We start from the raw sequence: 27,582 nt of genomic DNA, 5'->3' as shown, positions 1-27,582 counted from the left end.
GAGCTGAATGATCATAGTAATTTTCCATGAATTAGGTAGACTTAAATAAGAAGAAGTTTAAACGTGGCTTTCAAACTCGTTAGAACTTGTAGATGAGTTTTATCGTCATTCCCAACCAGATCTTATCTACATCAACTGATTTCAATTCGGTTTTGCCAACGTTAGCACTCTAAGTATAAAGTTTTATTTTTATTTTATTCTTTCATTGGTAAGTGAATGGTGTCCAGACAAATTCTTGTTGGAAATTGTTTTGTTTCTGCTTTGCATAGAAATAGATTTGGTTTACGTTTTTCGCGTGTCTTTCATTTATTTATCTCCTGTTGAAATGGCTGCAATGTGAAAGGAATACTGCGTGATATAAAATAATACATTTAATTCAGATAAGTAAAATGAAGTTAAAAGAAAAATTTTAAAAGTTTATGTAAAGTTTTATTTTTAAAAGCTAATTTCATACAGCTTTCCCAGGAAAGTGTAATCAATAGGTTGAAACAATAAACAGATTATAATATTTACATGCCATATATAAAATCTTTTTGCCATAAATCTTTTACATCTACAAAAGATATGATACATGGTTTAAATTAATCTCTATCGGGTAAAAACGTCACCGAGTTTAAATACTTCCATTGTGGTATTTTCAACCACTAATCGTCCAATAATGGGATGCAGTTTTCTCCTCCATTTCGTCCCCAAATCAACTGCAGCTTATCAACTACCTACATTCAGCTAAGCTGAGTGTCAATTTGTTGGCCAATTTGCACGTCGGTTTCGGTTAGAATCACATTTGTCAGTATCAATTAAGACCTGCTCCATATCCCCGCTTCCCAAACCAACACAGTACATCACAAAGACCACTTTTCGGAATTTCACCAGCTACATGAAGTAGTAGTGTCCGTTTGCCAGGCCGTCTGGTTGCGAGTGTGGGTCGAGATCGTTTCTTTTGCGGAAGCCCACAAACGGGCTTGTGGGTGAAACGATGGTGCACTGAAACGGATAAATACTGGCCGTTCGATGGTGTGTTGTGGACATTGCGTTGCGCTACGTACTTTCGGTCCTTTGTGGAGGGTTAAAACAACTCAACTGGTGGCAAACACTCGTGGCAGGAAAATGCTCGGTCGATACATCATACAATGTAAGTGGCATTAAAATGTTATTAAACACCATGTGGGTGAGTGTGCGGGTTCGCTGGGTGGAAAACAATTTAAATGCATTTATGTGAGGGCGTGACATAATTGGTTGGAAACCGAAATACATTTAGATGCGGTCTTAATGCCTCCACACTCTCGGACAACGGTGTGGCACAGTGTTAGAGAACTCCGCTGTGAACGGCAAACGCGCTTTTCGAATGCCGGCACGCTACCGGTTGGAGGATTTAATTTATCGTGATTTCGCAGCGTCAGTGTAAATAAACGAATTATTTGATGCACACACAATACGATTATTACAACCGGCCGAGCAGTGCGAGTTCGGCGCGGTGCGTTCTGTTGTGCTCGGAAGCGTGTGATTTGTTTGCTCGTGTGAATCCTGTTTTCACTGTCGTTTTTTTTTCCAACACGAACCGTTGCCGGAAAATTAGTGGCTACTGTTATTTATCATCCACGGAACCATCCATTATCCTCTCTCTCTCGTGTTTGGAAAGATACGCAGAAAAAAACGGAACATTCTTTCCGTGCCGAGAGTTCATGCCACTAATTAGGCGGTTAATGATGGTAATGTTTGTGAAAACAGACTCAAAAAAGGCAATGTTTGTAGTGATGAAAAAAAAACACAAATAAACAATGAAGAAGGCATCCTCCATAGCCGTTGCTTTGTTCGGTGCGGTTGTTTTTTTGCGTGGTATTCCACTTTTTTTTAACGCCATTCTACGGCTGGATGCAACTTTTTCGTGCGGAAAGGCGAGTACACTAAACTTTTCGTCAAGTGCTTGGGGCACTCTGTACGAAATGCATTTTTAAATCAACAACATACAACGCATTCAGGAGCTTCAGCAAAGTAAGGATAAAATAACTAGGGCCAGAAAGGAGTTCGTGTTGTGCGAGTAAAAACCAACCACCAGGAATGTGGTGCCTTTGCAGCGATGCACCGGATTTTGATCCGTTTTCCGGTGGTGTACTTATCATCGTTAGATGTTTGGCGGAATGGAATCTTGCTGCAGCGGTTACATGGTTATCTTTCGGCGAATGATCCTATTTATCTTGTGCGATGGCTTGCTAAATGCAGGTTTTTGTGGGTTAGAGCTGTACACTAGAAATTTTACTAGCGACTATTTCGATAGAGTAGACAACAACTGAGTTAGGATAGTTTGCTCTACAGTTATCTCTTTGTATCCTTTATATTATTTAAAACATTTTGCAAATATAAGTAGTAAACATTGTACTTTATCATCGAGTAGAACGAAATTTAAAATACTATAAGAAGGAATATCTTTCCAAATAATTGCTTTTATTTCGACAAACGAAATCGAACAGCAAAACCCTCCACAAGAAAGATCGGATATTGGTGACGGTATGTTTTTGAAACGTTATAAAAATCATTCAGATTAAAAATTACTCACCATTAACCGAAAAGAACTCTCCAATTGTAAAATTTTATAACAACCATTAACAAATAATCATCATTAGCTGCGATTGTTATGCGGCGCGTGCCATTCTACCAATTTAGCTTTAATATTCCTGCCTATCGAATGTATTCCACAATAATCATTGATTATGTATACGCCTTCAGACGCACGGGACAAACTGAATCGAGCTGGTGGGCGGAAAAACAGGTCCAGCAGACCGTGCCAGGCGTTGTCTTACGCCCAATAAATGTGCCCATCTCAATTACATCCGGCACGAAGCCGAAGGGCCATGATGGTTCGCAACAGGAATCTCATACCATCGGGTGGACAGCGGGGTGGGTTTTTCCCAAGCGTGCCAACGTGACGCATGCCGTCTGGTCGCAATGGGATGTAAAACTTTCCCACGGACACGACCGTACTCCTTCCCCGGATGACCCTTGTCAGACACTCCTGTGTGCTTTTAAGACTCGCACGGCATCTCCGTCACCCTTCGGAAGGTATCCTGGGGTCACAGAGATTTAATCAAAGCCGGAAAATTGCATACGCCAGCAGAGGAAACGGTGGTGACGACTGATACGGCCGAGCTCGCCCTTTCGATCCATGATGAGCTTGTTGGACGCAGGAAGAGGCGCTCTCTTCCAACCATCAACATCATCATCCTCATCGTCATCATTGTCAGCTCGTCGTCGTAAACCTGCCGACAAATCCATTTTCAGCTCGCAATCGGAATGGGGACAAATAAAACCGAACGAACATCCTGCCCTCCTTCGTGCTACGGTGTTCGGGTTGCTATCCTCCTTTCGAAACCAACTGGACATCATTGTCGGCTGTCAGGCAGCCTTTCTTCACACAGGCTCGTGATGATGGTGACGATGCTTACGACGGATGTAAAATGGACCTGATGGGAATGACCTCTTGTGCGCGAGCAAAATAGGCCGAACGAACGTGCATTGTTGATATGTTAGTGTTTCCTTTCGCCATACGGACGGAAATATCTTCGAGATACCGGCACTCTCAAGCTACGTGCCGTCCGTCAATGCAATGTTTTGCTTACCGATATCGTCTTGTAAAATTGACCTTAGATGCATTTCATGGGGAATTTAAAATGCAAGTGTTTGCCATAGAAAGGTTCAGAATCGTTTCCTTAAGTTATGCCACTACTTATGAGAACCTTTTGAAACGAATATGCTTTGTATAACGGTACCCTTTAAAACCATCGGTTCGGTGAACAATGACTTGACAGTAGTTCAATGGCAACAGTTTCCCGAGCGCATCGCCAAAGGTCATAAAGCAGAACATCACTTTTGCAGTCACTTCCTGCGGCAAATTTTCTTCAGCAATGTTTACGGTGAACCGTTTGCTGATCATGTTTATCGTCAACATCTTGTAGCTTGGGTTGACGGTGAGGAGACGGAGTTGCTTCAGAAGAACTGAGAACGACAGCACTTGTCGCTTGATAATGACGTTTATAAACTGTTAGCGCTGCCCATTGTCCCGCTTGGCAACGGTCACTTTCTCGTCGTTTAGCGTGCCGGTGGAAAACTGCTTGCGAATCCGACGCCCGAGGGTGCAGTAGATCGAAAGTTTATCGCTCGATTGATGGCTCTCAAACCCTTTGTGGTTGAGCCCTGAGGATGAGCAGATTTGCTGAAAGATGCAACAGAATGACTTTCGTTCGGGAGGAGAGAAGGGGCACGCAGAAGGGGAAGCAGTAAAAAGATGAGATGCTCTTATGGTTCCGAGAAAACATCAAGAAAATTGCATTCAACGATATCCAAAGTAGCTCTTGCAAGGAGTAGCTTCTTGTTGGAACGTTTTGACGTATGTTATGATATCTTAATGGCAACAGGAACATAACATTTGATGTTATTGAAGATTATTTAAGATATTTAGTGTGGTATGTTTGTGGCAACTGAGTTAATTTCCAAATACAATAGATCGTATGAAACAGAAGTCAAATTTAGGTTTATTTGTTTAGAAGTTAAGAGTTAAGCGATTATTTGTATGTATTCCCATTTTTGTTTGGTGAAACTTCGGAAAAGGGTTTAAAAATATTTTATCGAAATATAAAGCAGAACCTGTTCGTCAACCTTCACCATAAGATCGCTTATTGAAATATGGTGTTCTTGTGGTTTGATTTATGTTTTTTGAATGACATGCTCATGTAAGATAAATTAATTTTGAACTTAAATAACTTTAAGTTCTGTAGCTATCAGTATCCCTGTTTTGCTTGATGGCATTAACAACTGTTGTACTAGCGTTTATTAATATTTAAATGAACTTGAACCTGTTTCAATTCAGCATTCTTTACTTTAAAAACTTGGCATACTTATGTCATGCGAAGTTGTGAAAATGAAACAGTTGACCTGAATAGAAATGCATCTACAAACTCCAGCTCCAGAGCGAAAAAAACGTGCGCAACTTTCAGCAAATTATCTCCTACTTCCGTATACCGTATTTTTTGTTTTGCCCCCTACGGACACCGGATGAACTCGGTCCGCCACTATTAGTCGGCGAAGGGAAATTTATGTTTCTGCAAGTTTCTTGCAAGTTAATTCAAACGAGCGTCTCAACGGCTACGGGTTTGCGTGTAGAACGAAGGAAGGAACGAAAGTTCAGCCGGCCGAAGGAAACTTAATCCGGCTGCAGAGCTCGGCGAACGCACATAGGAACGACGAAAAAATTGTACGGATTTTTTCAATCTGGTCCCAACCAAAGTCAGTGTCCGGGGCACTAAATTGTGGAAGATAACCAAGCAAAATTATAGCTGCTCTTGTTTCCGGACGGGACTTTTTTTAAGCTTTGCCCAGAGTTTCATTTTACTTTTCCAGAGTAGATTTTTGACCAGCTGCAGGGAAAGATTTCCTTCTTCCACCATCCGAACGTGATCACACGAGTGTCCATTTTTTTTCCTACCCGCAAACAAACATTTCACTGGCTCTACGTTCTGGTTCTCCTGTTCTTCGCAGATTGAAATCGCCCGCCCACGAAAGCCGATGGCAGCAGGTGCAGAAGGAAGTCGAAGCAACAGGATCCTACCATCTGACGGAAACCGAGCTAATCTACGGGGCCAAGCTCGCCTGGCGCAACTCGTCACGCTGCATCGGTCGGATACAGTGGTCCAAGCTGCAGGTAAGTGGCTCCGAAGCGGCTGCACGTAATTAACATTGAGGGTGGAGTGGCTGCCTAAGGAGTGAATTAAAACAAGCCTTGCAATAAACCAACACCGCTCGACGGCAAGCAGCTTATGATTGCTGAACGAGCCAGAAGAAGAAGTAAAACACTGGTGTGGACCTATGAACACAACTTGGGGAGTGATAGTTAAAGTGATTAATTATTTAAATTGAGAGTCATAGTCCTTATGTAATTAGCGTTCTTCGGGCACGCTCGGTACGGGCCAGAATGGAAGGAGACGAATTTTCCTCCCGAAGAATCACCATGCTCTACCTCAAGGTTGGTTCACGACTCGCTACTACGACCGATAGAACAAGTGGCGAAGGCTACAAAAGTGAACAGCAAAGTGGAGCAAATTGAAAGAGAGAAAATTAGAATGGCGCGAACAAAAACGAAAAAAAAACCTTCCCACCGAAGCACGCGCCAAACACGGTAGAGAAAGCGCCGAGCTGAACGCCCGACCGGACCAACACAAGGGTGTAAATTAAATGATGGAGGAGGAAAAATTAAATTATTTTCATTATCGCCTGCTTTGGCATGGGAGTGTGAACTCAACCGTACCCCGACTGCACGCCCTCCTTTGGGACCGGGCCCCGAGAACCTCTCGAGCGGAGTCGAACCTGTGGCTCGGTCTCCAGTATCTTTACGCTGGCAACAAAACGGCAACAAGCAAACGAGTCCCGTCGGTCGGTTCACTGCTTCGCTCGGGAGATGCTTTGCCATTTCTGGTTTTACGGTGTGGGTTTCTGGCTGGCCTTCGCATGTCCCGCTTTCCGAAGTTTGCATGCCACATGCCAGAAGGGGACGATTAATTGCCTAGAATGTGATAAATAGTGTAAAAATGGTGCAAACCACAGATTCTACATGACCTTTCCTTGGTTCACACTTCTAATTGAAAAGGGAAAAAGAACGATCTGTTTGGTGCAACTTCTTCGATATGAAGAACGCTACAAGATCCGGTAGAAATAGCCTCCGGGTTTTAATTAGTTTGTTTGGTTTGGACTCATTTCGTTTGTGGTTAGTCATCTGATGGGTCTGGTAACTAAAGGAATACATTCCTACCAATTCCTGCGGCGGATGGAGGCGCCTAGTATTTCATGGGTTTTCAAATGGTCGTGAAATACAAGGCGCCTCCATCGTAAACAAAAAATCTCAAAATATATCTAATGATGTAGATTGAAGGCAATTATAGTAACATACAAAATTAAGTCTTTAAGAGCTTCTTACATAACATGGTAGTATTTTGCCTTCCTCGTTGGTCATACCAAAGACCAAGTAGTGGACGTATTTATGAACGCATCTTCGTTTAAATTCATGCAATAAGAGAGTGGAATCTTTTCCGGAAATTCCTAAAATTCAGCTGGAAGGAATCCGGTTCCTTTCGAACACAAACGATACAGTAGATGGGCTGGGTCAATAATCGTGCCCGGCGCAGATTTCGCTGCCATTCTTCGGAGAAGTACAACTTACCTGTCCTTAGAAGCTTGGTTAGAAATGGTTAAACACAAACTCTTAAATCGTTCGCTGCTCAAAGCGCTTGCGGGAATTTTAAATGAAAACCCAAATCCAACGCAAAACGTAAATTTTCTTGCTCGGTGCGGGGCCCGGGTTTCATAAATTTTGTTCACCGCTCCCAGACCGAAGCTCGAAAGAAGCAAGTCGCCCGAGCGAAGGACAAAGTTGTGGAATTAAATTTCTTACTCCACTGCACCTTCGTTGCATCAGCTGGCCGGTGCGTTCTTGGTAAACCCCGGACCGAGAAGCAAATCCAACCTTCTGCGAATGACATGACCGTAAATGGACGGTGGTCAGGTATTTTTATGTGTCACACTAAGGGGACCCTTCCCTTTGATCGTCCAATTTTGGAGAGAGGCGGAGTGAGGATGAAAGAAAAACTGGCAAAACTTGAATTACCTTATGGTGAAATGAACTTCTTCTGCCATTCCGGAGTGACCCCAATGGTCCGTAGAGTGTGGCACAAGGGAGCTGAAAATGGTTTTAATTTACATCTCCATAAGATAAACAGTCGGGAAAACCCGTACGAACAAGGGAACGTAAGCCACACCACCAAACCACGACCTTCGGCCGGAAGGTTGGTTAGCGGTGGGCAGCTGTGCGGCCACCTGTGAATGGGAGAGTATTACGTGTTGGGTTTGGGGCTGCTGGAATCACCCGAGTGGCCGGCCGTACTTCTTGATCCACAATTCTCCCAGAGGTATAGTTCGAAAAACGCCAGCCAGGATGAAGTGCCGGGTGGGTGTTGTAGCAAAGAGGATAATCCTCACAAATATTCAGTATCATTCTTTCGTCCAGAGCACGGAGTGCCTGGGGAATCAAGGTAGGATTGAGGTGTTCTGTAAGGTTTGTGGTCGGGAAAGGCTACCGAGCTATCGTTCATCGTGCACTTTCGAAAATGTAAAACTGCCAGACCGATTCTGTATTCCGGTATTCGGGACACTCCTTCCGTTCCCCGGTTCCTATCGAAAATGTTTCCCAACCTCTGGACGATATAATCCGGCTTCTGTGCACGATGATCCTGACTAAGAAACGCTTTAGAATATCTTATTCGAAGGAGAAAACTGTTTCCGGATTTGCCTGTTGAATTGAAATTGGATTTAATTTTCGCCAATGGAATGAAAAATAGAATGAGAGACTAAATGGAAAACACGATACCGCAGTAACAATGGAAAGAGTTGCTTTAAATATGGTTAAAAATGTTCACAGCTGTTTCATTCGTTGGTTTTCATTGATAAACTCTTTCCAGGTTTCAATTCAAGCCGTTTACATTGGCAGACACAATCGCTTGTGTGGTTATTTTCCAATTTCATTTCACCTGGCACTTTTGTTTTCCTCCACTGATTGGCTCACACGGCTTGCATATGCTTTTACCAGTAACATCATTATTTGCATCGGGAATCCACACTGCCACTACACCGCAATGCACTTTCGCCGTTGCGCGCTGAACAAGACCTTTCATTCGTTTGGTTCCAATTGTATGTTTCTTTCCACCACCAGTTCGGAAAACTCATACCGGATGCAATTGCATTACGATGCGTTCGCCGTGCCAGCGTGGGTTTGATGATGATGATGATGCCGTCGCTGGCACGCGAATCCAATCGACTGCATAATCCGATGATCTGATCGCACTGATGATATCAAGCCGATCAACCACCAACGATAATGCTTAACGTTCGGGGTCGTGCAGCACGGCAATGGTTTTCATCGCTTTTTTCCGTTTTTATTTTTCTTGTTCATTTTCTCCCAAATACTTCCCAGGGGTAAAACGTTCAAGAACCACTCTTTCGCACGTACTCTCACTACGCCGTCTATCTTCTCTTCCCTTTCGTGCAGGTTTTCGATTGCCGATACGTTACCACAACGAGCGGCATGTTTGAAGCGATCTGCAATCACATCAAATATGCGACCAATAAAGGAAACCTCAGGTATGCTTTGCAGGGTTTTTCTTATGTGTTTTTATTTTGCGTTTTACTGCTTGTACCTGGCGCTGTAACGTTACCCGCCTGTAAGTGCTCGGTGGTGAGATTCACGTTCATTCACTTCCCTTTTTAGTATCCGGGCGTGATGTGAACGACACACGAGAGTCTATCATAGTCGAGTCGCCCCAAGAGCAGCAGTTTCCGATAAAATTTGTCCCCTTGTTAGGAATACCCTTAAAGCGACACCTTACATGTTTTGATGATGGAGAAGGGAAAAGTATCAGGTTTCCAAAGAAGCGAGCTTTATTTAAGTTTTGTTTCCATTTTCTACCTGTGAAATAGGTTCCTTGAAAATGTTGCTTTAAACTGCACTAAATAAACGTTACTGTTAAGAATTGTTACATACAAGAAGAAAACACTTGTTCAGAAATAATAAACCTTAACCCGTTCCAGGAACTATCCACACCAGATAATCAAACTATTACATTCAATTTTTCGTAAATATGTCTAAGCTAGCCCGGGCTTCGTCCGATAAGCTCATCTGATGTCCTCTCCGTTTCACACGTTTCCCCTCCGCAGATCGGCCATCACGATTTTCCCGCAGCGAACAGACGGCAAGCACGACTACCGCATCTGGAACAATCAGATTATCTCGTACGCCGGCTATAAGAACGCGGACGGCAAAATCACCGGCGATCCGGCCAACGTCGAGTTCACTGATGTATGAAATCGAACCCAACGCCGCCTCGTTCGGGGTGCCTTTCTTCCTCGCGTGTCGTCGTAGGGTTGCTCGCTAAAGTGTTTACCGTTCTTTCCTTCCTCTTTTTCTTCGCCACACGCTTTTGCCTACCTCAACATCAACATCGTCACCGTCATCGTCATCCATCGGTCATGCTGACGGCCTTTGATTTTCCGGCGCGTGGGGGGGGGGGGTGGCATCGCTTTTCCCGTTCGTCCGGGTGCCAGTTTTGCGTCAAGCTTGGCTGGAAGAGCAAGCGCACCGAGTGGGACATCCTGCCGCTGGTCGTGTCGGCGAACGGGCACGATCCGGACTACTTCGACTATCCGCCCGAGCTGATCCTGGAGGTGCCGCTCAGCCACCCGCAGTTCAAGTGGTTCGCCGAGCTCAACCTCCGGTGGTACGCCGTGCCGATGGTGTCCTCGATGCTGTTCGACTGCGGCGGCATCCAGTTCACGGCCACCGCCTTCAGCGGCTGGTACATGTCGACCGAGATCGGCTGCCGCAATCTGTGCGACGCCAACCGGCGAAACCTCCTGGAGGTAGGCAACCCGGCACGACACTGCTCGAAGCCGGGCCGGGCCCTTTTCGAGCTGCCTCGCAAACGTCAAACGGACGAGCTCGCTAACAATCCTTTCTTTCCTTTCCGTTGCGCTGCCGCTCAGCCGATTGCAATAAAAATGGGACTGGACACGCGGAACCCGACGTCGCTGTGGAAGGACAAGGCGCTGGTGGAAATTAATATCGCCGTACTGCACTCGTACCAGAGCCGCAATATTACCATCGTCGATCATCACACCGCCAGCGAGAGCTTTATGAAGCACTTCGAGAACGAAACCAAGCTGAGGTAATCGATCGATACTGGGGACAACGTCCTTTTTCTCCATTTCGGGGTTCTGGTGCTCACATGGAAAACCTCACCTTCCTTCCATTCGGCTTTTCACCGCAACTGGAAACCACGAGGTGGATGGTGTATTTCCCTGTTCCCTCCGCCTAATCGCACTCTCGATTTTTTACTCTCCACCCAGGAACGGATGCCCGGCCGATTGGATATGGATCGTCCCACCGATGTCGGCTTCGGTGACGCCCGTTTTCCACCAGGAGATGGCCGTCTACTATCTCAGACCATCGTTCGAGTATCAGGTAAGCGGTGCGGTGTACACCTGTTTTCCAATTGATCATAAATTGTGTGGTGTTTCTATCATGCACCATAAATTAAAGCCTCCGCTTCCAGGAGTGGAAGTGTTTGTGTGGAGATAAAAATGATGAAACAGTGTTGCTGTTGTTTTAAAAGGTGGCCACGGCTACAGGTGTGAATATGATCGAGCTTCCTGTTTTATTAGGCAATGAAGGCCAGAATTTGGGTACTGCTTGTAAATGATGAGAAATCATCCAAGTATTAACCATCAAGTGTATTGTTCCTGAACAAATGAACAATACTACACCTATTGCAAAGTTACTGATAATGAAAATTGTACAAACGTAAAACTGGATTATGATTTTGCAGTGGATTTAACAGGCGGAATATATGATCCATTTTACATCCGAACGGTTAGTAGTCCTCGATAGAAGCTCAATAAATGGTTATGAAAGTTTTATCCAAATTTGTCTGTTCAAACGACAAAGACAAAAAGGCTTTTCCGGAGACAAACAAAATTGAAGCCCGCGAGGCGCAGAAAAGTTCGATATCCGAAACAGGCATTTCAGTTGAAGCTGTCGACGGAAAAACGTGATCGAAAAGTTTCTGATTATCTCCCTCGATTGGGGGAGGTGGTACGTCGGTTTTTGCTCGGAATGTCAAAATGATGAAGCCCGTTTAATAAACCCTCGAGGAGCACGCGTGGTTAAACGCTTATCATTTAAAGGTGACAGTATAAATGAGTCTTACTTAGAAATACTTTGCAGGTTAAAAATAGACTGAGGGTGATTGTGCTTTTTTTACCAATATTTGAACATACTTTAGGCTAGCAGCATAGATATGTTACTGATCGGTTATTTTTTTATATTTGCAGGAATCGGCAATGAAAACGCACATTTGGAAGAAGGGTCGGGATTCGGCAAAGAACAAGAAACCTCGACGAAAGTTCAACTTCAAACAAATAGCTAGGTATGAAAAAGTCTTCAAATTATCCCAATCGAATTATCTTTTATGTCGATTACAATGTCACTCAAATTCCCCAAAAATTTAAATGGTATTATTTCAAGCGTTCATGGTTCGATCATGCAATATGTACTGGAATTTAAAATTTTTCGAAATTGATTAGAAAACAAGATACTTCTAATTAAAGATCTTTAAAAAATCAAAGACAAAACCATAAAAAACTATTTGATACGACGGGCAACTGATTATCCCCATTCTTCCTATTTCCATCAAAAACAGGAAACATAAAATTACATCACGGACCGGATTCACCCAACCAACATTATTATCCCATCTATCCGTCATGGCTTTGCTTTCTCAATCAATTTGCTTTCCTCCAATGATTACAATGGCCGCTCCTTTCCAGTGAATTGAAAACAATCTTCCTGCAGTCGTAAGGGAACGGAAAATAAAAGATTGATGAAAAAACCGATGGTCCATTTGATCATTTGCTGTTTGCCATTAAGAATCCTTTTCACTTGCCGCCGTGCTCTGTTGGCCGCACGGCCTACAACCAGACCAGTACGACCAGACGAGATAAGGACGTGTAACTTGAAGGAATTCCGGATTTTACCCGGCACGGCGGCAGCTGACGATGCGGTTTCCTTTTTTCGATACCGGAAGGACGTGTATGTTTCGCGCGTCGTCGTCGTCCCTTTTGTTGAGCGATATTTAATTTTATTTCACTTTTCTACCTGCTCCCTTCCCCGTGAGTTGGTTCAACCATGGTGTAGCGGAAATGGGGTTCGTTTTTGTTCCATCGACCTTAAAGGGATGGATGGAGGATTAAAAAAGGACCAATAACAAAATATGGTACGGTTCGGTAAAGTTGAAAGTGCCTTAACCGTCGTCCCGCTAAACGGCGTTTAATTATACTTTAAATGGAGCCCTGGGCTAATGTTTTTTTTACCATCCAACATTTTATGCTTCCTTTTTGAAGCGGGAACGCCTGCCAAAAAGCTTTCGGAGAGGTCAACGGTACGCAGATGAAAAAGGTGTTGTAACCCACACCGGACTGTTCGGGTGTTTTTTCCTCTACTGGACTTAACCTGCCTGCTTCTGTCATATTCTAAAAGCCCCGAAGTGATTGGTGATTTAACTCGACTCGCACAATGGTGAGGTGGGGTTTTCAATTAAGTGAATAGCTTGTACCTTTTGAATTTGTGGTACAGAATAACATTCCAGGGTCGATGCAATATGCATCTGTGAAGTGAAATCCTCTAGAAACTTTTTGAAATCAATGTTCCATTTTTAATCAAGCTCGTTCTTTAATAGTATGTGAATAAACCAGTGGAAAAATACTTACCATGAACCGAGCAAAGTTGTGATTCGAATACCTATTTATTATCACTAATAGCACGCATTTAAGCATTGCCATAAAATCATTGGCGCAGAAATTTTGCTCCTAATACCCAACAGAATGGTACCAAATGGGCGTCTAATAAAAATAATAACCGTTCATTCCAAACGGGACGGGAAAATTAAATCGGAAACCAGCAAACCAGTGCACGCACTGAAACCGATTCCAGCCGGGACCGGAATCGAAGAACACTGGGAGTTAATTTGTGCCCAATCCCGGTAATCGACCGACGGCACTTCTGGTCCGGAAAAATTCACGCACATCAAATGGTCCGTGGATTGTGTGTCGCCAGAAAATGTGCCACCCCATTGATCCCATTCATTTTGGCGAAAATTCACAGACATTCCCGGCGCTCGGCCACGCGTCCGAGCGCGCTCTGAACGGAGGAAAAAGAAAGAAATAATGAAACGTCCGAATGAAACGAGCCTGGAAAAGTCATAAATTTAATAGCCCAATCATAGGCTAGAATTACGCGGTCAAAAAAAAGGGCACGCACAGTGACACACATACACAAAAAAAAAACACACACACGTGTACACATAGTTGTTCAAAGCGTAGTGTCCGGAACAGTCTCCCAGCATCGGAATCAATCTACACCAAACATCAATAGACGACGGGGGGAGGAACGGTTTTCCGGAACGGTACATCAATCTCGCCTCGATCGCTGCCAGTGGCAGCTTCGAAGGAGCCCGATTGGCTTTTCATCGTGTGGAATTCCGGATGGAAAGTTATTCCTTCCTGAACAAGCAGACCACATGAACTGGTGTTCGACGGTCAGTTGAGAATCAAGCCTACTGGAACTGATTTTCCTTTTTCTTTCTTCTCAGTTTGGGCAAAAATATTAGAAGGAATGTCAAATTCAGTTTATGCCCTCAGAATCGCAAAGAGTGGATGGTGTTGGTACTTATCCATACATGAATTTGAAAGCTTATGCTTTATACAATAAAGTTGGAATTTCTGAAGCAATAATTATTGTGTAAGCGGCAGAGCAGAGTTCACGAGTTAGATTAAGAAGTAAAAATGGTACTCTAATATTTTATGTCGTTTACGAATTTTTGTTTAATGTTTCCCACTTAATGCTTCCTAAACTTTGACACCATTCCCACTCCTCCGGAACTCTGCCACGCAAGCTGTGATCCACTTTATCAATAACAGTTTACCGAGTTGCTGCTCGCGGTCACAAAAGGCGGCTCGGCACAAATTTACCAATAAATATTGACCCTCCAGTCCTTTGGCCACGGCCAACAGAACCAGACGCGCTGCTCTTCTCGCCAAGAGTACCAACCTGTTCGGGTGCCACGATACGGATGACTTTTGCATGCAAAGAGCAACGGTTCACCACTCACTACCACTAACCGCTGGAGGGTGGAGAAGAAGGGTACAGACCAATCGAGCTTAACATCACCGAGAATGCACTCCAGCTGAAGCAACATAAAGTGCCGACCAGTTGCAAAACGCGCACCCCGAATCTTTTTCGCCCACTACTCCAATCCGCAGAGAACTACAAACAACCGACTGGTTTTGGGGTTTGCGTTTGCAAATCGGACATCCAGGATGGTCTACCATTTGACTGCATGCTTGTACTGAACAGCGTTACGTGCAAAGCTAACCATAAGCTAAACGTTGGAGCATTTTCGAGCGCACGGTTCGTTGAAAAGGTTACGGGTTAATTATTTACACATGCGTTGCATCTGAGAGATGTAATCGAGAATGCTTTGAAAAGAAGATGCATCGTGGTAATTAGTGTAATGTTTCACCGATTTGTGGGGAAGAAATTAACCGAAATGGAATTGACCAATCAATGCCGATAAACAGAACGAATCAATTGGAGACGGTAATTTCGAAAGTATCGTTAGTACGATTTCGAAAAGTCAGGAAATGTACAGCGATGGCCAAAACTCAATCCACAGCTGGGAGCCGTGGTTAAAAGTATTGAGTGCCCCTTTTCCTCTCGAACCGTGCGTGGAAGGGTGTACTTTCCACTCAGTTGCCGATGTTCCCTCGAGAGGTCCTGGAGGTAGAAAACTGATTTCGTTTGATTGAATTGACCACACCGGTCAATATTAAATCGCAAAGTTCCCCTTTGCAGTGCGAAGTAAAAAAGTTACATACGGATCCACATGGACGTAGTGTTTTAATAGAAGTACAAACCAAAAAGTTTAACGTTCACCATTCAATACACTCCTGTGCTGCTGGAATGACGCAAGGCATGATTAATGTTTTAGTTGGTTTAACTTTCATTCGATTTAAGTGAATTTACCCACCAAATGTAAACCGTGTCCTATATTGCGTTCCTATAACCGTTCCTTATTTTTTAGAATCAAGAGGTCTTTTTGTGGAATAATAATGAAGTGTCACCGGTTGCTTTAAGAATCAATGGCTTCAATTTTTCCCGCAGTGCTACTTAATCTTCTAGATGTTATTTTTTCTGACCAACAATAAAAATGTATCACAGCTTGACAAAGGTTTCACATTTCCTTTGGTATAAACCCCCACCCACAGGGTGTCGATTCTCATTTTAGAACGATCACTTAATATCCGTATTAATGGAGAGTTTAATATCGGTAATAAAAATAATAACCATGCTACATTGCGCTTCGGCTCGGTACGGCGTGAAAACCACCTGTTCCTTTTCCCACGTACTCTCCGTGTACGGTAAAGAAAACGTAATCTTCCGACGATGAATGAATAAAAATCACAGCGCATTAGCAACAAGAGACGTAAAAAAAGAAGATGGGAAAAAATCAGCCATCCAAACGCGCGATGAAAAATCAGTGGATGACATTTTCCGGGCACAGTGTTTGTAGAAAAGTTGGCCGCACATTTTCAAATTTTCTTTCCCTCCCGCCAGCCCGGCCGAAAGTGGCCCAGCGGAGCGTCAAAAAAAGGCTAAACGGAAGTACCATGCTTCCATGCCATGTTACTGCCATCATCAAATTGCTAACATAACAGCCAATTTGCACCATTCGTCCGTATCCGCCCGCCTTCCCCACGCGTCACCCGGCTCGAATGACTTTCTGACCTTTGAATTCGCTTCTCCTGCCGGCACTTTCGGGAAGTTGAGCATGAAGTGACTTGAATGGGAGCCATTTGGTCACCCTCGAGCGCATTGGGTTTATTTCGCACGCGGCCTGTTCTGCTCTCGCTTTCCCGGCTGTGCATATGCCTTTTGCCGGTCTTTTTCTCTCCTCGGCAAACGGAGAACTCATCGACTAGCTAGACGTGCAGGACATGTCCTTGCCGATTTCGGTCTCCATTTCGCATGAATGGAGATGGCAATTTTTGGGGAAAAATTGAAGTTCCTTCATTCTATCACTCCCGCTCGTTCCATCGTTTTGTACACTTGATCTCGGTTCAGGTGGTTTGCAAGATGAACCGACGAACAGGGTGGGGAAAATCGCCGGGAAATGTCTTTGAAAGACCATTGGGGGAAAAACACTTGCCCCACGTAACGCATCTGCCCTTAGGGGCAGCAATGAAAATCACATAAAAATCAAATTCAATGAATATTTTCGTCCTAAAATGGGCACAAATGGGTCATACTAAAGGCTAACACATTCTTGCTTCTATAAACGATTATTGTTTAGTTTTTTGCTTGTCTCTTTACCGGACACAAGATACCGCCAAGCTGAATTAAATAGATCATGCTAATTTTTAACTCATTACGCATGAGACGACCTAACGAGAATGAAATGTTGCAGTTGGATATACTTAAAAAAACTGTCATTTTTTGAGTTGCAGCTCCTCGCATATAATGCAAAACAAGTCTTCCGATTTTGAATGTGCATTTGACGACATAAAGACATCCAAAGGATATTTGATTTTAAAATAAGAAGCATGTCTTTTTGCCTTCCCTGTCATGCTGTTAAGTGAGCAATCACTTGCCAGAATCGTCTTCTCCGAGCGCTTCAGTGTGTTGCATTTGCGGCCAAGTAAAAAATGGAAAACAAACAAACGACCAAACAAACGAGGAAGAAATACGTCCAACACTCTTAGCTGCAGATGCTCCACGCGCCCGTGTCTTGATGATGTATGGGAAAAAGTTTGCCACTCCGGTGGCGATGATGTGCGAGATGCACGTCCAGCGGAGAATTTTCGCGATTTTTCCATTGCTTTTATTGCAGCGTGTGTGGCTGCTGTTTTTTCTGTTTTGTTCAGAAGTTCTTTTTTGACACTGCAGCGACACATCGTACACTGAACTTACCGAGCAGTCTTGCCTGTTGGTGGCATATTTGCAAACATTGTTAGTATCTGCTATTGTTGCGAGTTCTGGAAGGCATTTTTCAATTCTTTCTTGTCCCGTTTTTGTAGTAGATAATATTAGTAAATAGTTTTGTGTAAATTTTGTGAGTAAGCTTTTGTATTCATTCACCATCTAAAGCGTATGCCTTACGATGAGTTTCCTTTACCTTGTGTTTTCATACACTTTTCCCAATGCATTCGGGCTTGCTTTGAAAATTACACGGGTCTTTTCTTTTCATTAGTGCATTCAAGAACCCGTCCGTTACGACATTCACGGCCTTACGTTTCGTACTTGGACGTCCTTTATTCCAGTCCTTTCTTTTTTGCTTCGATTGTGCCATCGTTTTTACCAATGACCATCGGGGTTCATTTTAACTTTTACTCACCAATGCTTCCATCTTTCTTTCCATGCTTCTGGTGCTCCTGTCAACCGTTCTCGCAGAGCTGTCAAATTTACATCGAAACTGTTCGGACGCGCCCTGTCCCGTCGGATCAAGGCGACGGTACTGTACGCGACAGAAACCGGACGCTCGGAGCAGTACGCCCGCCAGCTCGTCGAGCTGCTCGGTCATGCGTTCAACGCACAGGTAAGTGCAGGGTAAAAAAATTGCACGGGGATGTAAGAATGTCCTGGAGAGGGTTGGACACGGGATTTTTTCCCATCTTCTGTGGGCGTCGGGTAAATCGAGCACAAACCTTTCCCAGAGCAAATTTCTGTGGTACGGATGCTGGAGATGATTAGAGCACTGACACATTGATCCACCGTACGAGTGTAAGCGCTAAAAGAAGTCCAATGTAGCCACAGGCAATTACGGAAGCAAGAAGGTCCGACAGACGAACAACTTCATGTTTACTAATCAGGTAAGATTTTTCATGCAGCACTAGATGCAAAGCCAACCCAAAGTTGTGCTTGATGGATTGGAAGCAACAACGAAATGATAAAAAGAGCTTTAAGCTGCTTTTCCGAACAGTTTTTTCATAGCTTTCTTTATTCAAAAACAATTTGCTTCTTCAAATACTCCTTATAAACTTTATGGGACTCGACAAAAATTGGAAAATGTTCAACCAGACCGATTTGGCAACGCAACGAAGCTTCCACTTCTTTTCAGTTTATTTTTAAATCTATAAAAACTTGCGGCATCCTTTTTCCTTAAAATCACTTACGCAAACTTGAACCTTCGACTTCTTCCGACACCAAAAGTATGCTTCGGAATAACCAGGAAAAATTTACCGATCCTACCAGCAATGCTAAGCATTCACCCGAGAACACCCTTGTGGGAGTTCCACAACGAGACTTCTAAAGCCTTTTTCGTGCTGAACTTTTCCACGAGACAGCGCGCGTCGCACGGGCAAAGATCTACGGTTTTGCTTATTCTGACAATTTCCAGGTGCCCAAGTTTGGCTGGTTAGACCGAGCGACGGGGTTTTATTTTTATTTAATATTATTTTTCCATCAAAAACACCTTCTTTTACTTGCTGAGAGCTTCATCTTTAGCTTCAGCGTTCCGTTCGTTCGTTCGTTCGTTCATTCGTTGACATTTTAAAGTGTTTGAATACTCTTTTTCCCCCCTCTCGGCGGCGACAGCGCGCTGCAAACGTGTTGCATGTTTAAATACGCCTCGAAGGCACCCGGAGGAAACGAGCTGAAAAATGCTTCTGCTGTGTAAATCTACTTGGAAAATTCAAAGTGGCGCCTTGGGGGCCACCGGGGTAGAGGTTATGTTTATGTTATGCTTGTTTACGTTCTCAGCAAAAGTGGGCCGCATCCAAGGAGGGTGGGAAGGGGGAGCTTTTTTGATGCTTCACCAAAGGAAGAAATTGGCCTGACTCATCGTTTTGCAGCGGGCTGTCCGCAGCTGCCGAAAAGGTTTTGGAATCGTGGAAACCCCCCTGGGAGACGCATCAACACTATTTTCCACTATTACCGTTATCAGTCCTTTGCGCTACTTTTGTTGGACGGATGCCGTTGTTTGTTCCTTCTGGCGCATCCGCTTCTGCTTTCATCATGCTAAATGCTTGTTGAAATCATCGGAACAGGATTAAGATGAGTAGGAAAGGAAATGGTTGACGCTGTGTTTTTCTTCATTTTACGCTGGTAGAGCCAATTCCCGTAGATATCCTTTCTGCTGGTCGGTGGTGCCACGTTGCTGGTGGTGATTTTTTTCTCAATCACGTTCGTTTGAATTTTGCAGCGAAATTGGAAGCTCAGCCATCCGTGATGGTGTAATCATGGCGCGATTCTTTTTAAAAAGAAAATCAAAAGAAAAATAACTAGAATGTGCATTTTTTTCAATTTACTAAAAAAATCCGTTATGATGATTCTTAAATTGTCTATTTTGAATGAAACTCCAACCAAAATGTCTTATTATTAGATTATTTTGAAGGATATCAAAATGAAACCCACAAACTCTTAAGATTCAAAATATTATGTAAAGGATACTCCCAACTATTTTATTTCTTGTTTCGTTATAAAGAAAGCATACATTTCTGTCTCGGTCCAATTCCAATTTAATCTTCATCATCGTCAATACCGTCAGCAGTTACAATAACCCAAAAATACCACATCCACGAGTCCAAATAATCATTGCGCCAACCACAACCACGTGTACGATCGGGCAGTCGTCCTGCCAACGAAGGAACCGGCACAATCTCCGCCACAATTCATCCGACCCACGCTTCCGTCCACAGCCCGCCGTCACATTTCAATCGTCTGGAACGCTTTCCGCTCCACGAAGCACAAACCAAACACAACACGTCGACGAAACTGGGGGCGAAGGAAAATGGAATATTTATTGTTAGTTGTAATTTATGTTGCTTCGGTCTCGGCCCCGAAGGATAACGTTCAGCATTTTCATCCCTTTTCGCGGCCGGGTTTCTCTCATACGCGATGTGCCAATTCCTTTTGCCCGTTCCAGATCTACTGCATGTCGGATTACGACATCTCATCAATCGAACACGAAGCCCTGCTGCTGGTTGTCGCTTCCACCTTCGGCAACGGGGATCCACCGGAGAACGGCGAGGTAAGCACAGATTCTTTGTGGTTTTTCCACGTTTTTCATTCCTTCTAACGCCTAGCTTCGGTGCCTTACCTAACATTCTTGGAGAAGGAAAGCCTTCCCAGAACGGCGCTTTGGAGGTGTTTAATTAACCACATGTTCGATGTAAAATAATATCCTCAAATTAGCTGGATCCTTCGCTTTGGTTAGTGTTTTCCCCATCAGAAGCTTAACTAACGCTCTGCTCCACCATACAGGACCCCGTTCAACGACTTACGAAGCTGTGCTTAGAGTAACCAAACTCATCGAAACGCCGCCAGAACATGGAAGGGACGTTGCCTTCAGAGAGAGAGGAATTGCATGTTTGCAATAGAAGTGGAAGAAGTTTCAATGAGCCCTAGAATCATTAAGGAGTGCTTGTGGCACTTGGAACAGTGGCGCGGTTTTTCTGCGAACATATTATTTAACCCAGTTCCCGGCAGCAAATTGGTTAAATGGGTTTTATGAAGTAATCTTTTAAGTAGCATTAAAATTGAAACGAGATGTGCCATCCGCAGCCAAAATGAATTCGGTGGTCGCTTCGGTGAAGTGAGCGCTTCAGACTTCGAGAATGTGGTGTAAACAAAGGATTGCCGTAAAGATCTTGTGGTAGCTGTTAAAGGGCTTAATACTTTACTGGTTCTGCAGTGAATGCTGTCTGCTTATTTCGATTGACTCATTAGTTATCTCATTCCCATACTTTTCTCAGACGGTACATTGAAACATTGTCCTTACAATCAATCATCGTCGAAGGAGTTTGTCAACCCATAACATATTAATTCATCAAAAACCCCTTCACACATATCAGCAGACAACGCAGACTTTCCTAAACCGCCAAAACACACTTCTTGACTGGGTTTGCCAAAAAATTATACTGTTCTCCGACGGAAAAACGGTATAGAAAATTTCCTTCTCAAAACCCGCGCAGACCGTCTCGGGAACAATCCAATGTTTGCACGAAAATTCCAGCCCGACATGAATAATGAATTGTGTTACGTGATGAGAGCATGGAAATCACACGTCAAAAGTGGTTTAACATCTCACCAAACCGAAGGAAGGGGCGAAAAAAATAAACCGAAAACCACCGGATGTGTCGTGGGATGTGTCATTTATTTCGCGAACGCCACCACCTTCCCAATTTTCAATCCACACCCCATTCGACAGAGGCTCGTACTGCACGATTATCCTTCATCCTTCGGCGGTTTCGGATGCATGGGAGGAAATTTTATTCCTTACGACGATAAAGACATTCGGTACCGTCAGCATTGGCAGGTCGTTCCTTAGCTTTGCTTTACTCATCTTTATTTATGAATGTCATCATTGCGACGTGCGGTGGGAGACGGTTTTGTTTCGACACGTTAAAGGTACATTATTGTGTCCATTAACACACTTTCCTACGGATGTTTCAAGCATGTACTAACACGTTAACGTCTCTGTAAAGTGCTTCATCATGGAACAGGACCAAACATATCATGAATGGGAAATGCTTTAACATGCTTGATTTACTAGGCAAAGGTTTGCTATTTTTAGATGAAGGGCACGCAATTTTTGAGATGCTCTTCTGTAGTTGCATTTTTCTTTTATTTATTTTTATTCATTTAATTATTTTATTTTATTTTATTTTATTTTCATGTCATATTATTTTATTTTCATCTTTTGTTCGCAGTCATTAAAAAACTTGTTGGAGCACAGAAAGTCAAAAACGGTCAGTAAAATGCACAATATTTCTCCATCCGTATAGAACTTCACGGCGATCTTTCGGGAAAGAACATAAACATTCCGTTTAATTCCTTTTTTTACAGCAAGTGAACTTCTAGTGATGTGTACGAGAGGCAATTTTATTAAAATCTCAACCTTTTCCTATCGCTTATCGTTATTGTGCAGCTCTTCGCGCAGGATTTGTACGCGATGAAGCTGCACGAAAGTGGCCACCACCAGGCGCACAGCGAGCTGACCATTGCCGCATCCTCCAAGTCCTTCATCAAGGCGAACTCGCGCAGCGATCTGGGCAAGTTCGGACACCTGGGTGGCCGCAAGATCGATCGGCTGGACTCACTGCGCGGTTCCACCACCGACACGCTGTCGGAGGAAACGTTCGGCCCGCTGTCGAACGTCCGGTTCGCCGTGTTCGCCCTCGGCTCGTCGGCCTACCCGAACTTTTGCGCCTTCGGCAAGTACATCGATAACATCCTCGGGGAGTTGGGCGGCGAGCGGATGATGAAGATGGCCACGGGGGACGAAATCTGCGGCCAGGAGCAAGCGTTCCGCAAGTGGGCACCGGAAGTCTTTAAGGTGGGTACTTCTCCGAAGCGCAACCTCCGAACCGATGTCATTGCAAATTTTCCACCCTCCCTCGAACCAGATTGCCTGCGAAACGTTCTGTCTCGATCCGGAGGAGACGCTCTCGGATGCGGCGTTCGCGTTGCAGAGCGAGCTGTCCGAAAACACGGTCCGCTACGCACCGGTACAGGAGCACGAGTCGCTCGACCGGGCACTGTCCAAGTTCCACAACAAGAAGTCGACCGAGTGCTCGGTCAAGCGGCATCCCATCAATCTGCACTGCGAAATGAACGGCACCGAGCGGTCAACAATTTTGGTCGAAATCGTCGCCGAAGGGGTGAGCATTTTCCGAACCATTGTTGTAAATAGCGTTTTCCTCCTCCGAATGTCCTTTCCGGGACAGCACCAGCTGTGAAAGAGGGGAAAAACGTGAGCGCCTGCTTTCCAATGCTTTCAAAGGGGAAGTAGCGGCCCATCAACAGTTGGCTCTGTTTCCACTTGTTGCTATAATGTAGAATTCAACTAGTTACATTCAAACAAAATTCGCCGAAATTTAAGTTACAGAAAATCGTGGTATTTTTCAGTTAATCAGTTAGAAAATTTAGTTCAACAGTTGCAGTGTTATTAATTTTGAATTGATCTGGAAAAAAATAATACCTCGAAAGCTCTCGTCAAATGCCTTTTTTCCCCTGTGAGTTCCTGTTTAGCTTTGAGTGTCGACGGGCTTTTTCGTTCATATGGCTGTCTCTTTCACTAGCCAGTGAGCAACAAATTGTATTTGATGCACCATTGCAATTTCTTCAGATTGATTACGAACCCGGAGACCACGTGGGCATATTTCCGGCAAACCGGAAGGAAATCGTCGACGGTATCATTGAACGGCTGACCGGGGTTAACGATCCGGACGAGATGCTTCAGCTGCAAATTCTGAAAGAGAAGCAAACCCAAAACGGTATGTGCATAACAGAAACAGACACTTTAAGACTGCTTGAAGTTATATTTATTTGTTTGTCTCTTTTTTCAACAGGTGTCTACAAATCGTGGGAACCACACGAGCGGCTTCCGGTGTGTTCTTTGCGTACACTGCTGACCCGTTTCCTGGACATTACGACACCACCTACCAGGCAGCTTCTGACGTACTTGGCATCCTGCTGTGGTGACAAAGCGGACGAAGAACGGCTGCTCATGTTGGCGAATGTAAGACCGTTTTGGGGAAAAATTGCACCACAGAATAGAAATGTCATTACATTTTATCTCTCTCCACAGGAATCATCAGTGTACGAAGACTGGCGCTACTGGAAGCTGCCCCATCTGCTCGAGGTGCTTGAGGAGTTCCCCTCCTGCCGGCCCCCAGCAGCCGTCCTGGTCGCCCAGCTGAACGCCCTGCAGCCCCGATTCTATTCCATCTCGTCCTCGCCGCGCCAATACTCGAACGAAATCCACCTGACGGTCGCCATCGTCACCTATCGGGCGGAGGACGGCGAGGGGGCCGAGCACTACGGCGTTTGCTCAAACTATCTGGCCAACCTGCAGCCGGACGACCGGATCTTCCTGTTCGTACGCAGCGCACCCTCGTTCCACATGTCGAAGGATCCAACCAGGCCGGTCATTCTGATCGGACCCGGCACCGGTATCGCACCGTTCCGCTCGTTCTGGCAGGAGTGGGACCACATCAAGACGGAGATGGTCGATTCAAAGGTGGATATTTGTATGCTATTTAACCACTAGTCGACAGCTCTCTTCATTATACGGTTTCTCTTTTATAGATTCCCAAAGTGTGGCTTTTCTTCGGCTGTCGTACGAAGAACGTCGACCTGTACCGGGATGAAAAGGCAGAGATGGTACAGAAAGGTGTACTGGATCGGGTATTCCTCGCCCTGTCACGCGAAGAAAACATTCCCAAGGTGAATAGAGCGGGGCAGCAAAAGGCAAAAAAATCTATCCAACAACATTTTCACCGAAATGTCTTCGTCCACAGACCTACGTCCAGGATCTCGCGCTGAAGGAGGCGGAGTCGATCTGCCAGCTCATAATGCAGGAGAAGGCGCACATTTACGTGTGCGGCGATGTCACCATGGCCGAGCACGTGTACCAGACACTCCGTAAGATTCTGGCCACGCGCGAAAACCGCACCGAAACCGAAATGGAGAAGTACATGCTGACGCTGCGGGTGAGTGTGATCGTGATCGTGACCGTCGTGCTGCCCAGCAAGCGATCGTTGTCGTGAGGTGTTGTTTTGACGGGCTCCTATCGGTTAATTCATATGCCCCCTCTCTCCGAGTTCTACAATTTGTTTGCATATTTTTCCAACACCCTGGCACGTGTCCTTGTGGGAACGGTTGCAAAGAGATTGCCGGCGCCGGAGGGTTGTTGTTCGGTTAATGAGTGATATTTGCATCGGCGCCGGAAGATGATACTAATCCCACGCTAGCTTATTGAACTGCAATCCAATGAATGGTGATAAACATCATTCCACGTGAGAAATGACATGAGAAAATTGAGCAGCGCACGATTTTATTGCTGTTGAAACATCAAAAGACTCAATCGACGAATAAGCGACGAACCCGTTGTTTGATTGATCCAACTTTTTTTCCTTTGCATTTTTTTGACACTTGATAAATTAAAATATTTTCTAAGCTGAAAATGAATTTACGAAAAAATAGAACATATTTTTTAAATTGTTGTATAACACCTCGTTTTAAGGACGAGGTTATCATTTTATTTCCTGCCATCAGTCTACAAAGCACGGAACTATTGACTTAAATCTTCATAAACCTTTTCGCATCTCGCCATCAAGCAAAATGAGTTATTAAATTTAATAGCATCTATACACTGGACGTAAGCAACTCACGTTTCTCAAATAGAACTGCCATTAAAATCACCTTTGCGACAATCTATCGCGCCTCGTGTCAATTTGAATGTTTCACAAATCGTTCACCAAAGAAGCCTCGAACTCGTTGTGAACTCTCCGTCGGTCCGTTGATTCAAACGGGGTGACGAATCAATCGATTTCAGTTCCGAATCATCCTACACATGCAAATGAGTTTCGGTTAGGCTTGTTGTTATTTTTTCTTCAATCTCTCCTAAGCACGTCCTCTGAATTGCCCCTACCGCCCTTAGATGATTATCAAACGTCTTAGAACAAATGAGAGAATCGGAAAGAGGGACGTAGGGGAAAAGGTTGATTGCAACGGTATGCTGACGAACGATTGGTACGAATGAACCTGACGCGCGTTGGTCAAGCTCGGCTCGCTGCAATCGAATCGAATCGATCAATTCGACGAGCATTACGATCACGTATTGACGCGGTGAAGGTTTCGGTTCGGGCTCTCTAGGTCGGGCGATCGGGTGATCGGAGAAGTTTGTTTACGGAAGTGGGGCGAAACGGTTCCTTCCCGCTTTGCTGGTAGAGAACAATCGGTCGTTCCATTGCAATGGCCTCCGGCTGGGACATTGGCCCACGAAATGCAGCAACCCTGGTAATTGCTGGCGTAAACAGATGCATTCGGTGATAGCTCATCAAAGAGATCGCGCCGTAGCTGATTTATTGCTCGGTGCTGCTCGGAAGCTATGAAAATCAAATAGTCTATTTCTTCTTCGTTCTTTGCTTGTGTGCATTAATCATTTCATTGATATAAACCAAACTTTTTCTTCCGACAGGACGAAAACCGCTACCACGAGGACATATTCGGTATTACGCTGCGTACGGCCGAGATTCACAACAAGTCACGTGCAACAGCTCGAATTCGAATGGCTTCGCAACCGTAAGACGCCGTCGCTTTGAGCACGTTCAGTGCAAAGCAATGATTGCACCAAAGTTGGCAGACACGTGCTGCAGTCTTTATTGAAGTGGAATTATTGAACAAAAAGTAAACACAACAAGGACGGTGGATTTCAAATCCAACGACCGTTTTAACTGACCGCAACGAACATAAAGCAAGTTAAAAGTATAGTTAATCGATTCGCACATTCAAAAACATGTCTCTGTGCTGAATACAAGAAAACTTACATTTGGAAAAAGAAGCAACAAGACTTTTCTACGTCTGGACAAAAAATCTACTTTAAAAAGAATCATGTTGAAAAAGTCCTCTCTCGATTAAAGTGCAAAACTGAAATCAAACTGAACACCAACCGCGGTGGAAGGCTGAAGGCAGGCCAAACTTTTATGCCAAACTTTTAAACCTACCCGTTGTTAACTGCACCCCACCCTATACCCATATTCATGCATCGTTTGAGAACATTTTAAATCGCACAATTTTACGCACACTTATCAAACCTCTTGATGTTTGCGTGCACTTTCTGCGTGGACGAGTTAAAAGTGTCGGGAAGAAAATCTCTTCACCAGATCGTTTTACTAAAATTTCTAAAATGAGGAGCAAACAAACTAGAAGCCGGTGAAACTAAACAAATTACGCCTATACATCGAACATTTAGTTTGAGTGCTTGAGTTTTTCATTCGTTGAAAGATAAACAGTTCTATCCAACGCACGTACATTTTTGCAAGACATGCAGCTGAGTAAAGTTAACACTGTTTAATTCAAGCTAAACTAACATTTAATTCGGTTATCTAAGAAAAGGTAATATGGAAAACGGAAATAGCGGTGATACGGTGAGG

At 44.3% G+C, this 27,582-nt stretch overlaps 1 protein-coding gene across 1 annotated transcript in view; it reads left to right on the top strand.

The window, feature by feature from the left end:
- LOC131267433 (nitric oxide synthase) overlaps positions 1–26,735 on the top strand; it is a 48,487-nt gene extending 21,752 nt beyond the window's left edge. The window contains exons 3-19 of the mRNA XM_058270313.1: positions 5,530–5,692; positions 9,086–9,177; positions 9,751–9,892; positions 10,138–10,452; positions 10,576–10,757; positions 10,939–11,053; positions 11,923–12,017; positions 18,095–18,239; positions 20,568–20,672; positions 22,572–22,979; positions 23,050–23,304; positions 23,772–23,919; positions 23,995–24,164; positions 24,234–24,665; positions 24,734–24,871; positions 24,946–25,137; positions 26,628–26,735. Coding sequence (XP_058126296.1) covers positions 5,530–5,692; positions 9,086–9,177; positions 9,751–9,892; positions 10,138–10,452; positions 10,576–10,757; positions 10,939–11,053; positions 11,923–12,017; positions 18,095–18,239; positions 20,568–20,672; positions 22,572–22,979; positions 23,050–23,304; positions 23,772–23,919; positions 23,995–24,164; positions 24,234–24,665; positions 24,734–24,871; positions 24,946–25,137; positions 26,628–26,735 — 3,205 coding nt within the window. The remainder of the gene's footprint in view (positions 1–5,529; positions 5,693–9,085; positions 9,178–9,750; positions 9,893–10,137; positions 10,453–10,575; positions 10,758–10,938; positions 11,054–11,922; positions 12,018–18,094; positions 18,240–20,567; positions 20,673–22,571; positions 22,980–23,049; positions 23,305–23,771; positions 23,920–23,994; positions 24,165–24,233; positions 24,666–24,733; positions 24,872–24,945; positions 25,138–26,627) is intronic.
- The last annotated feature ends 847 nt before the right edge of the window (positions 26,736–27,582 follow it).

Source organism: Anopheles coustani, chromosome 2, assembly GCF_943734705.1.
Source record: "Anopheles coustani chromosome 2, idAnoCousDA_361_x.2, whole genome shotgun sequence".
NCBI lineage: Eukaryota > Metazoa > Arthropoda > Insecta > Diptera > Culicidae > Anopheles > Anopheles coustani.
Note: the sequence above shows the minus strand (reverse complement) of the source record. Positions and strands in the feature narration are given on the sequence as shown.